The sequence below is a fragment of the Ornithorhynchus anatinus genome, chromosome 20 (genome assembly GCF_004115215.2).
Source record: "Ornithorhynchus anatinus isolate Pmale09 chromosome 20, mOrnAna1.pri.v4, whole genome shotgun sequence".
NCBI classification, from domain to species: Eukaryota; Metazoa; Chordata; class Mammalia; order Monotremata; family Ornithorhynchidae; genus Ornithorhynchus; species Ornithorhynchus anatinus.
This window is the reverse complement of record NC_041747.1, coordinates 432638-447221: the sequence shown is the minus strand read 5'-3', so window position 1 is coordinate 447221 and position 14584 is coordinate 432638. Positions and strand designations below refer to the sequence as shown.

Below are 14584 nucleotides of genomic sequence, written 5' to 3'. Positions count from 1 at the left end.
GGACTGCATTTGATCTGATTTTGGTATATCTGCCCCAGTGCATAGCACACTGTTTTAGTGCATAGGAAGCACTTAATTCCATCCCTCATTGGATTCAGTAGTGGAAATCTTAATCATTTCATTTGGCCCTTATTAGTTGATCTGCTGAGCCTGTTGGCATAGGGAAATCGCTTTAAGGTCTTTGGGTGAATGCTAGTGATCACAGGTTCCTCTGAGGCCTCGGCTTTTTCCTCCATGGTGCGTGCCATTGGCTGGATTTTTAAAAAGCCTCCAAATCCCTTTCTAAGAAGACTTGGTTGAAACGAGAACTTGACAGTCTTAAACGTTCCTTGCATTCCAGCCAATGATCGTGATCTCTGGCTTACACCACCTAGGGTCCAGCACATTGCAGAACTCTTCTTGGGCAGTTTGGCCGCAGGTCTTCTCCGGCCCTGAGCTGGGATGCCGGCATCCTCCTCCCACATTCCCTCCCTCCAAAGAATGTCTTTAGAGCCCATCCCACTCCATGCAGGTTCCACCTAGGTTCTCAGCCTGATCCGGGGGTTCCTGTCATATCCCTTACCTTATCACTGAGCCTTCAGGGTCCAGCCCTGCATGAGCATCTCTTCCTAGGCAGGACCCAGGATGAACCGTCACATCTTGTCTGGCTCTTTACTCTCTCCCAGACCAAAGCGATGAACCTTTATGAGGCCTGCCTGACCCTACTCCAAGTCTACTCCAAGAATAGTGTCGGGCGGCAGCGGCTCGAAGTCACCGCCGAGGAGGAGCAGTACCAGGACCTGCTGCTCATCATGGAGCTTCTCACCAACCTCCTCTCCAAAGAGTTCATAGACTTCAGCGATACAGGTGCAGGTGCCGCCTGACCAGAGCCCGGGTTGGTCTGGGTGGCCCCGGGCAGGGGTTGAGCTGTGTATCTGCCCCAGCCGGACCCTCTGGGTGTGAAGATGACAGCCCGGTGCGTCACCTGTGAGCCGTTTCTAAACTGTGCACATGGAGGACGCTTGGCAGTCTCTTCTAAAAGACGAGGCAAAATAATGTTGATTCCAATATTGAGGAGTCCTCCCCAGGACTCTTGGGGAACGATGTGCTTGTAGCCAGGTTGATAATAGTGATAATAATTATGGTATTTGTTAAGCGCTTACTGTGTGCCAAGCACTGTACTAAGCGCTGGGGTAGATACAGGGTAATCAGGTTGTCCCTCGTGAGGCTCACAGTCTTAATCCCCATTTTACAGATGAGGTAACTGAGGCACAGAGAAGTTAAGTGGCTTGCCCAAGGTCACACAGCAGGCAGGTGGCGGAGCCGGGATTAGAACCCACGTCGAGATTTCTGGATAAAAAGGCAAATTGTATATCGAAATTTTGTTGGGGTAGAGAATGGATAGGGAAATGAATTACAGAAACCAATTTTGAGTGCTCTTGCTCTTTCATTCAGCCTTCCACATTTCAAGGCTAAGCCTTGAATTGGCAGTGAGCCTCCATTTTCCCCTGCCATCCCCTCCTTCTTCTGGCCTTCCCCTAGATCCCCTCACCAGCTCGGCCCTGCTCTCCAGCTTCCCCAGACAGAGAGAAACAGCTCAAGATGCTCTCCCGTGGTATTCCCCACCTCAACCCCCCTACCCCATCCTGGGCCCAGAAGAGCTGAAAATATTGGACTGGGTCAGGTGGGAGAGGCACAACCCCCTGTCTCATCTCATCTCCTGGGAAGATGAGGGTCCAAATTTGCTATCTTTGCTACTTTTCCAGATGAAGTTTTTCGAGGACACGAGCCAGGGCAAGCGGCCGACAGATCAGTATCGGCAGCTGATGTGGTTTTGTACGGTGTGAACCTGGTCCTTCCCTTGATGTCCCAAGATCTTCTGAAGGTAAGGGGAGGGACTCCCGGACCCTCTAGCCTGGCTTTTTCGTCAGCAAAGTAAAATGTTTAAAGATGAATGTCTCAATGGGGATCCATCCTGCGGTGTGTAAACGTGGAAGACATTAAATACTAGATGGGTAGTTGATTTTTCCTGCATGCATTTTTCTCAAATTCACCCTTAAAATCAACTTTTTTTTTTTTTTGGTGGCAGAAGCAATTTAAAATATATTGGGTCTGGCCTGGCACTGGGCATGCCTGTCGGGGGAATCCCCAGAAAGCAGATTGAATTTGCACAAAAGCCACTGCCATGCTCCAACCATTCAGGAGCAGGAGGTTGTGCCCAGGTAGGGTTGGTCTCTGCTCCTGATGGGGCATAGGTATCTGCTGGTCCAAACAGAGCTCTCTTGGCTCCTCCTTCCTTCACGGTGGAAATATGTAAGCAAGAAAATAAATCATCCCTAATTCTTCAGACTCAGAGGTTTGCTTAAACATTCAACACAGAAGTGAAAAATGTTAATGAAAGTAAAATAGAAAAATCTACATGACCTGAGGGGAAAACCTTTTGGCTAATGTCATTCTCAAGTCCTCACCCCTATTGCCCTGAGTGCAAATTCTGGCTTTCCATTTCTTCCCCAAAACGGAAACTCATTCAGCTGGTTTCATTCCAGCCATTCTCCAGACTGCATTTCCAGGTTGTTTAGAACTGTATCCATTCCATCAGATGTGCCATACAAGGCCAAGCAGATTTCCTTTTAATATTTCCTCATGACAGGACTCTGGGCCCTAGATATTTGCTCTGGAGCGTTTCAACTAGCCAGCATTGCCCTGGAAAGGGCAAATCCCAAACCAGTGCACCGTGGCGTAGTGGAAAGAGCATGGGTTTGGAAAGCAGAAGACTTGGGTTTTAATTCCAGCTGTGCTTGCTTCTTGCCTGTGGTCTGCCCTTGCCTCATCTCAGTATCTGTTATTCTTCCTACTTAGACTGTAAGCTCCATGGGGTACAGGGATTGTGTCCCACCTGATTATCCTGTATCTACTCTAATTCTTAGTTCAGTGCTTGGCATGTTAAGTAAGCCCTTACCAAATAACACAATCATTAATATTAAGTTGCGCATAGGGAGCGAAAAAGTAAGTGGTTTGTTGGCGGAATTAATCCCTTCTTTAAAGAAGCAAGTGGCTGCGTAGCGAGCAGCAATTATATAAGAACAAGGTCAGGTTGCCAGTGTTTCCTGAAAGATGTGCCAAGTGGGCAAGGCACTGGTGAACTGGCCTGGTGGGTTGCCCCCTTCTTGAGCCTTTTGAATGGCCCTGGGACCTCCTTTTGTACTGTTCTGCTACCCCCTCACTCAACTTGTCTTTTCTCACCCTGGGCTCTGGTTTGACATCCACTCGGCCCTGCGACCTGGCCTTTATTTTCTTCCCTCCCCTCCCGCCCATTTCCCATTAACCTTTACCTCCCCCCAACCTCGCCGTCCTCACTCCTGCCCGCACCTGCTCACCGAAGTACTTTGGCCCTCCTGCCAGTATGATACTCTCTACATCCAGTGACACTGCTGAATTGAAGGTGTTAGTGGCCACTTGCAGCCTTTCTTGTGTTCTATCAGGGTTCTCTGTAGTCACCATATTAGTAAATAATGTTATCCTTGCCGTTCCTTTATGTTCATAAAACCCTTACGCTTGTTTCCTGTTTTCATTGTAGTTGAGCAAAAATTATACCTACAAAAAGCCACGTAATCAATCAGTGGTATTTATTGAGGGCTTGTTGTGGGTAGAGCACTGTATTAAGTGCTGGGTAGTGTACATATATTTCAAACGTTTCAATCAATGGTATTTACTGAGTATCAACGGTATTGATTCTTTGTTGATTAATATGTATGATGTCCTTTGACAGTTTCCAACCCTGTGTAATCAGTACTACAAGTTAATCACATTTATCTGTGAGATCTTTCCTGAGAAAATTCCCCAGCTTCCTGAAGACTTATTTAAAAGCCTGATGTACTCCCTTGAGTTGGGAATGACGTCGTATCCTTTAAAATGAAGTCCTCCACAACACTATGTTTCTGTAAGGCCCTTTTCTGGCAAAATTTCTATTCTCATTCTCTATTTTCAGTATTTGTCCCCGAGAAGGGCTCTACTGCAGTGGTTTTTGTTTGCTTTGCTGGGAGTTAGTTAAGCTATTCCTGGTTCCAGGCTCAAAACACTGTGTCCTTGCCGTGGAGCTGGGACCGGGGATGTACCATTGTTCGTCCAAGGGCTCTCTCCTCCATTGTAGAGTGGGGTTCGAGGGGGGCGTGAGCAGGGAATTTCAATGAATCAGTGGTTTTTACCGAGCACCTACTGCGTGCAGAACACTAGAAGAGTACAATAGAGTTAGAAGTCAATAGAGTTAGAAGTGAGAGAAGCAGTGTGGCTTAGTGGAAAGAGCATGGGCTAGGAAGTCAGAGGACGCAGGTTCTAATCCCGGCTCTGCCACTTGTCTGCTGTGTGACCTTGGGCAAGCCACTTAACTTCTCTGTGCCTCAGTTACCTCATCTGTAAAATGGGGATTGAGACCGTGAGCCCCACGTGTGACAATCCGTTTACCTAGTATCCACCCTATGCTTAGAACAGTGCTTGGCACGTAGTAAACGCTTAACAAATACCATAATTATTATTGTCACAATACCTGCCCTCGGTGCTTACCATTTATCTGTTCTCCTTGCCCTCGAGTTTATTATAGAGCTGTCGGTGTCGTTCCCAGAGATTAACTCAATGTGGCTGGTGTTCTCTTACTGGACTCCAAACTATCCCATGACAAATCCAGTTCTCCCATTTAGAAGAGTCTGTGCCCCTAGGTCTGCCGGCATGCTGGGGTGGAGGCGTCCTGGATGGGAATGGGCAGGCGAATGGGTGGGTGTCCCTCCTTCATGCTTTTGCCCCAGAAGCCCCAATTGAGCCCTCAGAGCACCAGAGAATGGAGCTGATTGTCACCCTCAGTGTCGGATGCGTGGTTCACGTTCCTTTGCTGCCAGCCGTGGCCCCATCCCTGGAGTCCGTTCCTTGACGCTCGTGATCAGAATGAGCTCAGAGGTTTGCCAGCTCTGCCTGGAGGCCCTGACGCCACTGGCTGAACAGTGTGCCAAGGCACAAGAGACAGATTCGCCTCTCTTTTTGGCAACAAGGCACTTTCTGAAGGTAAGGGGTCCGGTTTGCGGGCTATGTAGTGTTCGAGCCACTCATGTGGCTTCCTCCTGCTGTGATCAGTCTGTTAAAGGTGCGTGGGCAAAGCCTTTTCATGAAGGAGAAAACGAGGCTTCTGTTAACTAGCTTGTTCCTTGGAGCCTCGGCCCCTCCTTCAGACCTCTTTTTTGCTGGGTCTTGGTTGGTATCATCATTGGGATTGATCCAGGCTGGGAATTGGACAAGCCCTTTGATTTTCTTCAGACACTGCTCATCCCCTCCCCAAAGAGTGAAGGCGAGCGTGGGGGCTGTGCGGGGAGCTAGGTTTAGACCTACTTAGGTTTGCTTTTCTCCAGTGGTCTCCAGGAACGAGTCCCCCTGCATTCTCCACCTCCAGGATGGCCAGCACAGTGCATCTGCTCCCTCCTATGGGGTGCCAGCTTGGAAAGAATTATTCTGGAACTTCTCCAAGTGTGAGCTTGGGGTGGGAGTGTTGGGGGTCAGTTGTTGACTTCCCTTTAATCCCATATGGTACCAGCCACCCAACTGACCATCTTAAATGAGGCCAGAAGTCGGCCGTCCCTCTGCTGTGACAGTGAGAGGGTCCCTTTGGCAATCACACCCTAAAAACTCACAGCCATTTTGTGTTTCCAGCTGGTTTTTGACATGCTGGTGTTGCAGAAGCACAATACAGAGATGACGACAGCAGCAGGCGAGGCCTTTTACACGCTAGTGTGCCTGCACCAGGTACTGTGATCTTAACCTTCACATGCCACTTGGCTCAGCGCGTGGTCTGTCGATTCCTGCATGTTCCCTCTAGGTGCCGAGCGGGCCGTCGCCGCCTGCCCTTGCTGCCTTGACGTTCCTCACGGCATCCCAGCTAAGGGGCAACAACTCCATTTCTCTTCCTCTTCCTCCTCTGCCACAGTTGGAAATGCAGTTCCACACACAAGTCCATCCTCTTGGGACCAAAGGCATCTGTAATATCCCAGGGTTTTCCTGTCGACAGTTCTGATCCCACATCCCTAGTCTCTCCCGTGGGCCCCTCGTGGAATTTTCTCTGTCCCTGCTGCTTCGCTCCTAGATCGGCTCGACCTGGCACATTTCTTTTAAAAAAAGTTAGTTTCCCTCATTTTGCTCAGCCGTTGACCCTAGAAACAAAACAATGCTAACTTGTGGGTTGACTCAAGAGAAGGAAAGCAACTCCGGATCCTGGCTGCTGTCTCCCGGCATGGTTCTACCAGAGTGGTGGTGCTCTCCTGGTTCTCCAGATTAGAGGCTGCAGGGCTTGGCTGGATCCAGGAGTTGTTCTCTTCTCTGACCGTCTCCCTAGACACATCAATCTCCTCAGATTCTCCTTTGGTCCTTGTACTGCAGGCAAGATGATGTTCTTGGTTAGTGAGAACTGCACTGGGGGCCCGCCCCACCAGGGGTTTGGGAGGGCATTGGCAGGTGGCGAATACAGAGTATATTTTGGAAACTCTTCCACCTGTCTCTCCGTCCACCTGTGCTGTACCGTTTCTTTGATAGGCGGAGTACTCCGAGTTGGTGGAAACGTTACTGTCAAGTCAGCAAGACCCAGTCATTTACCAGAGGCTAGCAGATGCCTTCAACAAGCTGACCGCCAGCAGCACTCCTCCCACGCTGGACCGGAAGCAGAAAATGGCCTTCCTGAAGAGTTTAGAGGAGTTTATGGCCAATGTTGGAGGTCTCCTGTGTGTAAAATAAGCGACAGAACTCTGCTCAGTTTAGACCCTTTCTGCAAAATGCACTGAAATGCTGAAAGCTGACTACGTCTTGTTCCTGTTCCTGGATTCTTGATAACCATTATTGGACTCGGAAGGACCTGGAAGATGATACAGTGAAACGGGAGAGGTCAACTTGGAATCAGCTTCTGCTACTATGTGTTAGCCACAATCGGTCATCTGTGTGCCTGTGTGTGTGTGTGTGTAGAGAATGAATGGCAATTTGAAATTTTCACAGAAATTCCATATATGTGCAAACAGATGTGGGCACCGCAAAAAGTCTTTTCAGTGCCTTTTCCCCTGTTCGGTTAAACACGTGGCCAGGCGAATTTTAGAATTTTTGTTACTGAAAACTTTATTAGATGGGAAGTCTGCTTTAGGTATACAGAGCTGTCCCCAGTTTTGCTGTTTTAAGCTTTATCTTTCCTCTCTGAAGACTGAGTTTGTGATCCAGTGGAAAGAAGCCCCCCCACAACACCAAATGACATTTTTTAACTTCTGTGTGTATTTTGTTTTATTTTTTCTACATCAACCAGGTTTATTGGTTGTTTTATGTCATGCATACGCTATTGATGCCTGAAGTTCAGGAGCAAAAAAAGTATAGGTTTTGGTCCCCTCAAAGGAATTTTAGGAACTGTAGCCATTTCATTGCCTTAACTTACGAGGGAAGCAAAATGGAAAAGGGGAAGGTACGTTTGGTAAGAAACCAAGTCTCGCTATGGGGCTCCAGACTCAGTTTTGGTTGTCTCTCGTCAGCTGCTGGGAACCTTACTGGGTCTCTCTCGGGCCCGGCAGCTCTGGGGCTTGGTGTGCCCACGCTGTAGACAACTGTAGCAAGGTCTACACTGAACTGTTGCTTGAGCAATAACAATCCAGAGGTGGCAGGTAAGCCACTGGCGTGTAGCTGCTGGGCTGTTAAGGAGAAAAATGAAATCGTAGTCTTTTGTTATTCGGTGTCAGGTTTGGTTTGAACAGCAGCCCCTCGCTTCTGAATTCAGGGGTGAGTGTTTAAAGGCGTTTTTAGAATCTGTAGCAAATCTCACGGGTTTTGGATTTTAAATCCTTCCATTCTTGTTTTTTCCATTCAGGAGCCCTGCCTGGGTGCCGCCTGTCCCATAGTGGGAGAGAGCGTCTGTTTGCCAGCTAATTGCCAGAGTCCCGCCTAATTGTAGTGAAGTGTGAGCGCAGACCCTGTCATGCCGCCCCAAACGTCCAGGGTGGGGCAGGGGCCGCGACTTCGTCTCACTGTTGGCCGACGCCCTTAGGCTGTGCCGGTGTCCGGTTTCCGGGTGGTCTTTACGTTTGTACAAAGTGTGTGCAGAGTGTGTGTGTGTGTGTGTGTGTGCGCGCACGCGCTCGTGGGTGCGCACACACGCGTCCCCCTTAACTTGGGTGTACAGAACCTCCCACTGCAGCTCTGTGTCCATCCCCAGACTACGAGAGACGGCCGATCTGTGGTGCCTCAACTGTTTGCCCACGTGGGGCTGAGGGGCCAGCACTTTCTGAGGATTTTCAGGGCACTGTCCTCTCAGTTTATCCACCACTGAGACACAGCGGGTTTGCAGCAGCCATTTTTCCGGCTACTGATCGGACCCTTCACCTCCCAAAGCTCCCTTTGAAGTAAAGCATGGCCCTGTCAGGATCTTTCAATACTGCAACTATTTCCGATAAAATATTGTTAGGTTTCTTCCCCAACTCCTATTTGCTCCCTGTGGGGTTTTAACCTGCAACAGCAGTCTTTCTCCCTCCACTTCACTTTTGTGCTCGTGCAGGTCGGGCCCGCATGTGCTGTCACATTGTTGGATGCCTTCTTCCTCCCCTGGACCGGCCGGGCCCCCGGGCCCCCGGGGCCTTCCCGGGTTCTGCACCGGTGACCTCCAGCCAGTCTGGCCCAGCGGACCCAAAAAATTGGAGCAGGGCAGGCCTGTCGGGGAGTTGAGCGGCAGCATCGGTGCCGATGGGCTTTGTTTTCACCGGCCAAGGGGCAGCCTGCCCAGGGAGCCGTCCGATCTGCTCCCGGTCATGGCCGGCCTCGACCCGAAGATGCTTTCGGTTCATCGGCCCTCCCCACACCGACTCCGTCACCAAAGTGGTGTCTCTGGTGGGAAATCGTGGAAGGAAACGCAGGATGAAAACGAGAATGCCAGTGTACATCCCGAGAGGATTCGGGGTTCGGAGAACATAGCCCATGGTCGTTGTGGTTTCGTTTGTGTTTCTGTGTGGGTTAGTGTTTTTAAAGGATTCTGGCCCAGAGCGTCAAGAGCATAATCTTGTTCCATTATGTTGATTTCCCAGAATTACTGGCTATCAATTGTCAGCAAAGATTAAACAGCATTTTTAACACTCACATATATGTGATATATGTTAGGGACTCGTACTGTCAAGGACTTCAGGTTTAGAAGTTGCAGGGGTTGGGGGAGGGCGGTGGGGAGGGCGGGGTGTTAATTTCTGCTTTTATATCATCATTTAAAACCTGGAGATCCCTTTCTTTTATTTGTTGTCCCTGTTGGCTGCTGACCCATTCCCCTCCCTTGAAGCAGCTTCCGAAAGCCCAGCCTCCTGAGTGAGTGCCTGTCGTTTCCTTCCTTGCATCTGTGACCACAGATGCAAGGGCTTGTTTGGTAACTGTGCTCCTTCCCCTGCCAGCACAGTGTGCTCTTAGCAGACCCCCTCTCATGTGGCCCCGCGGGCATCGCGTCACCTGGACCGGTGGGATAGCGGCTCGTCCTCACGTCTAGCCTGGGTTTCCTCCTCACTTCCACTCTAGGGGTTGAGGGGCTGCCAAACCATGAGCCATGCATCAGAGTTCTTTATCCTGAGGAGATTTTTGTTGCCAAAATAGAGATTTTCCACATTTTTTATTTTCAGCAGAGTGGGGTGTGAATGGGATTTCTCCCACTGTCACTTTAGACTTCATCTCCCACCAATCCAGGGTGTCTGGGGGGATTTCCATCTCCCCTGAGTCATTGCCCCACTTTGTGGTTCCCTGGGCCTCCAAACGCCGAACAGCCACGAAGTCCGAGCATTACAGAGGAGCAGAGAATATGGCAAATGTGAAAACTCTACTTGTCCGCCTGCCCACCAACATCCCACTTCTGCAGTCTAGTCACAGAGCCCTCCCACTGATTTCCAGTTTCTCCGTTTCTCTGCGAAGGCAGCTCAGCTCAACTGATGAATTCAAGCTGAATATCCCCTTGAAGGGCCTCACCAGGTTGGAAGATTTAACCAAAGGATGGCCCCCTTTGCTCCGTGAATTCTGGCCTTTGTGAGGAAGCTGGCCCTAATGAATTAGCCTGGGCAATCTTTGCGGTTTGATTGTACATGGAATGTCTCTTCCTTCTTTGTCTCTGGATTTTTAGTCAGAGTGTGTGTGGAAAAATTTGGATCGGCATCTCATGCAGGCTGGTTCCTAGCAGAGTCTTGGGAACTGCCGAACTGACTGAGGACAGAATAATGTTTATGGCTAAGATTTAAGTGGCTGTTTTGTAAATCGGTTCTCTCAAAGCCCAGGGGTTAAATGTGACTGTTGGAAATGAGAAATGGAGACACTCTGCTGAAAGTACATTTTGGTTCAGATCTGGGGACTGTGAAAGGTGCCTCGTTGGAATGGGTGCCCGTGGCTTCTTTAGCCATTGTAAGTGTGCATGCACCCGGGGGGTGTGGATCACCAGCCCCTGCCAGGGAGTGATCCAATCCTGCTCAGAGCCACAGCACCCTGGATCGCTTTGTTCCTGGCCTCTCTGTAGATGGCACCATCTGGCGATTTGGCTTGGGGAATGGAAGCTTCAAAGAACCGAGAGTGTGCTATGTCTTTTAGCCTCTCACGTCTGTCGCCATGTCTCCATTCGGCTTTCGTATAGTGACGCTTGCTTTGCTACAAGAGATGGCCTGGCTTGCTGAGCATCCCCTCCCTTGGTCTCCTCTTCCCTTCCTCATCTCCCTCCATCCCCCTCCCCTTCCTCATCTCCCTCCACCCCCCTCCCCTTCCTCATCTCCTTCCATTCCCCTCCCCTTCCTCATCTCCCTCTATCCCCCCTCCCCTTCCTGCCCTCCCACCCTCAGAGGAGTGGTACTTCTGTTCTCTCTGTTTCCATGGGGCTACATGCTTTTGGAGCTGCTAGTTGTGTACTCATAGCTAACCTTCCTCGCCTGAAGATAAACAAGGCATCTCCACCGTGCACCGGATGGACGTCTCGCGAGGCCGCTCGGCCAGGCCTCCTGGTAGTGCCTACCTGCTGGGCTATAGCTTCAAATCACGTGGGAATTCTAGAAATCATGCCTTTCCAGCCGGTGCCCTGGGCAGTGAGAGGTGGTGACGCCACCATTCAGGACGCATAAACTCAAAAAAACAAAACAAAACATTTTTAAACCCACACGTATGAGATGATTTTGGTTTTTTAAGGACCCAGGCACCAGTAATATGCTCTTGTTTTTACCTCAAATGAATGAAACTGCTGAAGGTATGAAGTTGCATGTAATGTTTCAAAGGATACTGCAGTGAGAGTTTAAGGAAGCGAGTCAAGGCTGTGCAGTTGAGCCTGTTACAAGCTGGATATCAAGTGAAAAAATTTCAACTGATGAAATTTCAAAATTCTGTTTGTATTTTTTTAATCCATAAATGGGGGTTTAAATGTGTCTTTTCACTAAATATTTTATTACATTTTTGTTTTGGCCTTGTGTGATTTGTTGGTGTTCCTGGGTCTTGCTCTGGATACCTTCTGGGACTTTGTTACCAGCGTGTTAATTATGTGAGCCTTGAACAAGCAGTTCAGTGTGTGGAGAGCATTGCCCCTCCCTGCTTCTCCCGGTACCTGCCCCCTCAGAAAAACAAAATATATGAAACCATAAAGTAGAGAAATGGTCTGGACTTTTCCATGAAAAACAGCCTATGCCTTTTAAAATCCATTATAAAAATCATTTGATAAAAAGTACGTGTACAGTTCCTTTTCTATCTGGCCTTTTGACGAGAAGCCCGGCGAAGTGTCCATCCATCCAATCCAGTAAGCCGCTTTGCTGTCCCGTGTCGGACTTGTCCGTCACCACCCGGTTTCCAGGTGCTCCCAATTCAGTCCCCTCCTGGAGAGAGGGAGATGCTCCCAGCGTCAACCATGGCCTCGGGCCAGTTGTGCAGAGGACGCTGCCACATGGGTGACCTGACTTGGCTCCCGGGTCATGTTGTGTCACCACTGACAGTAACTCAAACCTGGGGCAAGGCCTCATTCGGCTTGCTCTTGCAGAGGTCCATTTGACAGATCTGCCCTGCTCATATTTGGTGTAAATGAACTAACGCAAGGATGGAGAATTTCTGGTGAGGTCTTGAATATCTTTCCACAGCTGTTAATGTTTGAAGATGATGACTCTCTCTAACGGGTTGTGCCCTCAGCCAGTAGCCCAAACGGGCTATTTTTCCACAGTGACAAAATGGCCTTTTGGTGGCTTTGTCCAAGCTAAATGGCCAAAAAACCATCTTAAGTGGAAATTGCAGTAGTTGAAATGTGCAACACCCAGCCTTTGCTAAGCAGGTAAATGAATATCCAGGTTTATAGTTCTAGTGCAGATAGTATCTTTCAACATAGTCCAATGACCTGTCAAATTGGCAACCAGTCTGTGACCAGTTGGTAGAGAGTGCTGTCTCCCTTGGCAACCCCCTCATTGGAATGAGCACTACTTTACAGCCTAAGGTACTGCTCAGCCCAGGGTCCAAGACAGACATCGTTGGCTGGGGACAACTCGGGCTTTAGGTTTGTTTTATTATATCCCAGACATCTTTTCTAAAGCGCTCAACTTTCAATTTTCTAGGCATCCTTTCCCCGGTTGGCTACCGAGACCCCTCCCTCCACAGTGCAGTGAGCAGGTTTGTTCCCTGGCTGCCCTGCGGTCAATCCCTTTGCTTAATATAGAGAGCAGAACCCCGTGCCCTTGGGCCTGTTGAGATATATTTTCAGATCGATCAGTTAATGGCACTTATGAAGCATATGGGCAGAACACTGTGCACTAGTGTTGGTAGACATGTTCCCTACCTACAAGGAGCTTGCAGTTGAGAGAGGCCATCAGATGAGACGATCTCTTCCTTTCTTGGTTTTCCACACTTGGTTTTCATATTCAGGTGTGGGTCAGCAGTCTGCTGCAGTATAGTGCCCCCACCCACAGGTACATAGCTGCTTTGGTAATAATAATTATGGGATTTTTCTAAGCACCTACTATGTCTCAAGCCCTGTACTACATGCTGGGATAGATGCAAGATAATCAGGACCCAAAAGGGGCTCCTAATGGAACGAAGAGGCATAATAAGCATTCAATCCCCATCTTGCGGATGAAGGAACTGAGGCATTAAACTGAGGGATTAAATGACTTGCCCAAGGTCACACAGCAGGCAAGTGGTGGAGCAGGAATTAGAACCCAGGACTGCTGACTCTCAATCCTGTGCTCTTTCCACTAAGCCACTCTGCTTCCCAGGGATGAGCAGCTCTCACCCTGGGGGTGGGGGACCATTTCCAGCAGGTGGGCTCAAGTCCCAGATGGAGGTGGCCGTCAATCTGGGCATATGACACCATGACACCCCAGTTTTCAGCTTTCATGAGGATCCGAATAATAATAATAGTGATGGCATTTAAGCGCTTACTATGTGCCAAGCACTGTTCTAAATGCTGGGAAGGAACAAGGTAATCAGGTTGTCCCACGTGGGTCTCACAGTCTTAATGCCCATTTGACAGATGAGGTAACTGAGGCCCAAAGTCATGAAGCAGCATGGCTCAGTGGAAAGAGCACAGGCTTTGGAGTCAGAGGTCATGAGTTTGAATCCCAGCTCTGCCACTTGTCAGCTGTGTGACCTGTGGGCAAGTCACTTAACTTCTCTGTGCCTCAGTTCCCTCACCTGTAAAAGGGGGATGAAGACTGTGAGCCCCACGTGGGACAACCTGATTCCCCTGTGTCTACCCCAGCGCTTAGAACAGTGCTAGGCACATAGTAAGCGCTTAACAAAAACCAACATTATTATTGACACTTCCTCTCCTCGGACTGTGAGCCTGTCGTTGGGCAGGGATGGTCTCTATCTGTTGCCGAATTGTAATAATAATAATAATGGCATTTGTTAAGCGCTTACTATGTGCGAAGCACCGTTCTAAAGGCTGGGGGCGGGGTGGGAAATTGAGAAGCAGCATGACCCAGTGGAAAGAGCCTGGGCTTGGGAGTCGGAGGTCATGGGTTTGAATTTCCGCCCCGCCACTTGTCAGCTGTGTGACTGTGGGCAAGTCACTTCACTTCTCGGTGCCTCAGTTCCCTCATCTGTAAAATGGGGATGAAGACTGTGAGCCTCACGTGGGACAACCTGATCATCCTATATCCCCCCCACCGCGCTTAGAACTGTGCTCTGCACCTAGTAAGTGCTTAACAAATACCAACATCATTATTATTATTGATCAGGTTGTCCCACGTGACCGTCTTCAGAGAAATAGCGTGGCTCAGTGGAAAGAGCACAGGCTTGGGGGTCAGAGGTCATGGGTTCGACTCCCGGCTCTGCCACCTGTCAGCTGTGTGACTGTGGGCCAGTCACTTCACTTCTCTGCGCCTGTTACCTCATCTGTAAAATGGGGATGAAGACTGTGCGCCTCACGAGGGACAACCCGATGACCCTGTATCTACTCCAGCGCTTAGAACAGGGCTCTGCGCCTAAGTAAGCGCTTAACAAATACCGACCTGACTATCCCCATTTTCCAGATGAGGTCACTGAGGCCCAGGGAAGTGACTGGCCCAAAGTCACCCAGCGGACAAGCACCGGAGCGCTTAGCAGAGTGCTCTGCACACAGCGAGACCTCAACAGATAC

The 14584-nt window shown here is 49.5% G+C and overlaps 1 protein-coding gene across 3 annotated transcripts in view; it reads left to right on the top strand.

Moving 5' to 3' along the window:
* XPO4 (exportin 4) overlaps positions 1–9108 on the top strand; it is a 58108-nt gene extending 49000 nt beyond the window's left edge. For all 3 annotated transcript variants that reach the window (XM_029048028.2, XM_029048030.1, XM_039914892.1), the window contains exons 18-23: positions 666–846; positions 1746–1864; positions 3749–3879; positions 4914–5031; positions 5671–5763; positions 6547–9108. In XM_029048028.2, the coding sequence (XP_028903861.1) occupies positions 666–846; positions 1746–1864; positions 3749–3879; positions 4914–5031; positions 5671–5763; positions 6547–6744 (840 nt within the window). In that variant the 3' untranslated portion in view covers positions 6745–9108. The remainder of the gene's footprint in view (positions 1–665; positions 847–1745; positions 1865–3748; positions 3880–4913; positions 5032–5670; positions 5764–6546) is intronic.
* Positions 9109–14584: the final 5476 nt, after the last annotated feature.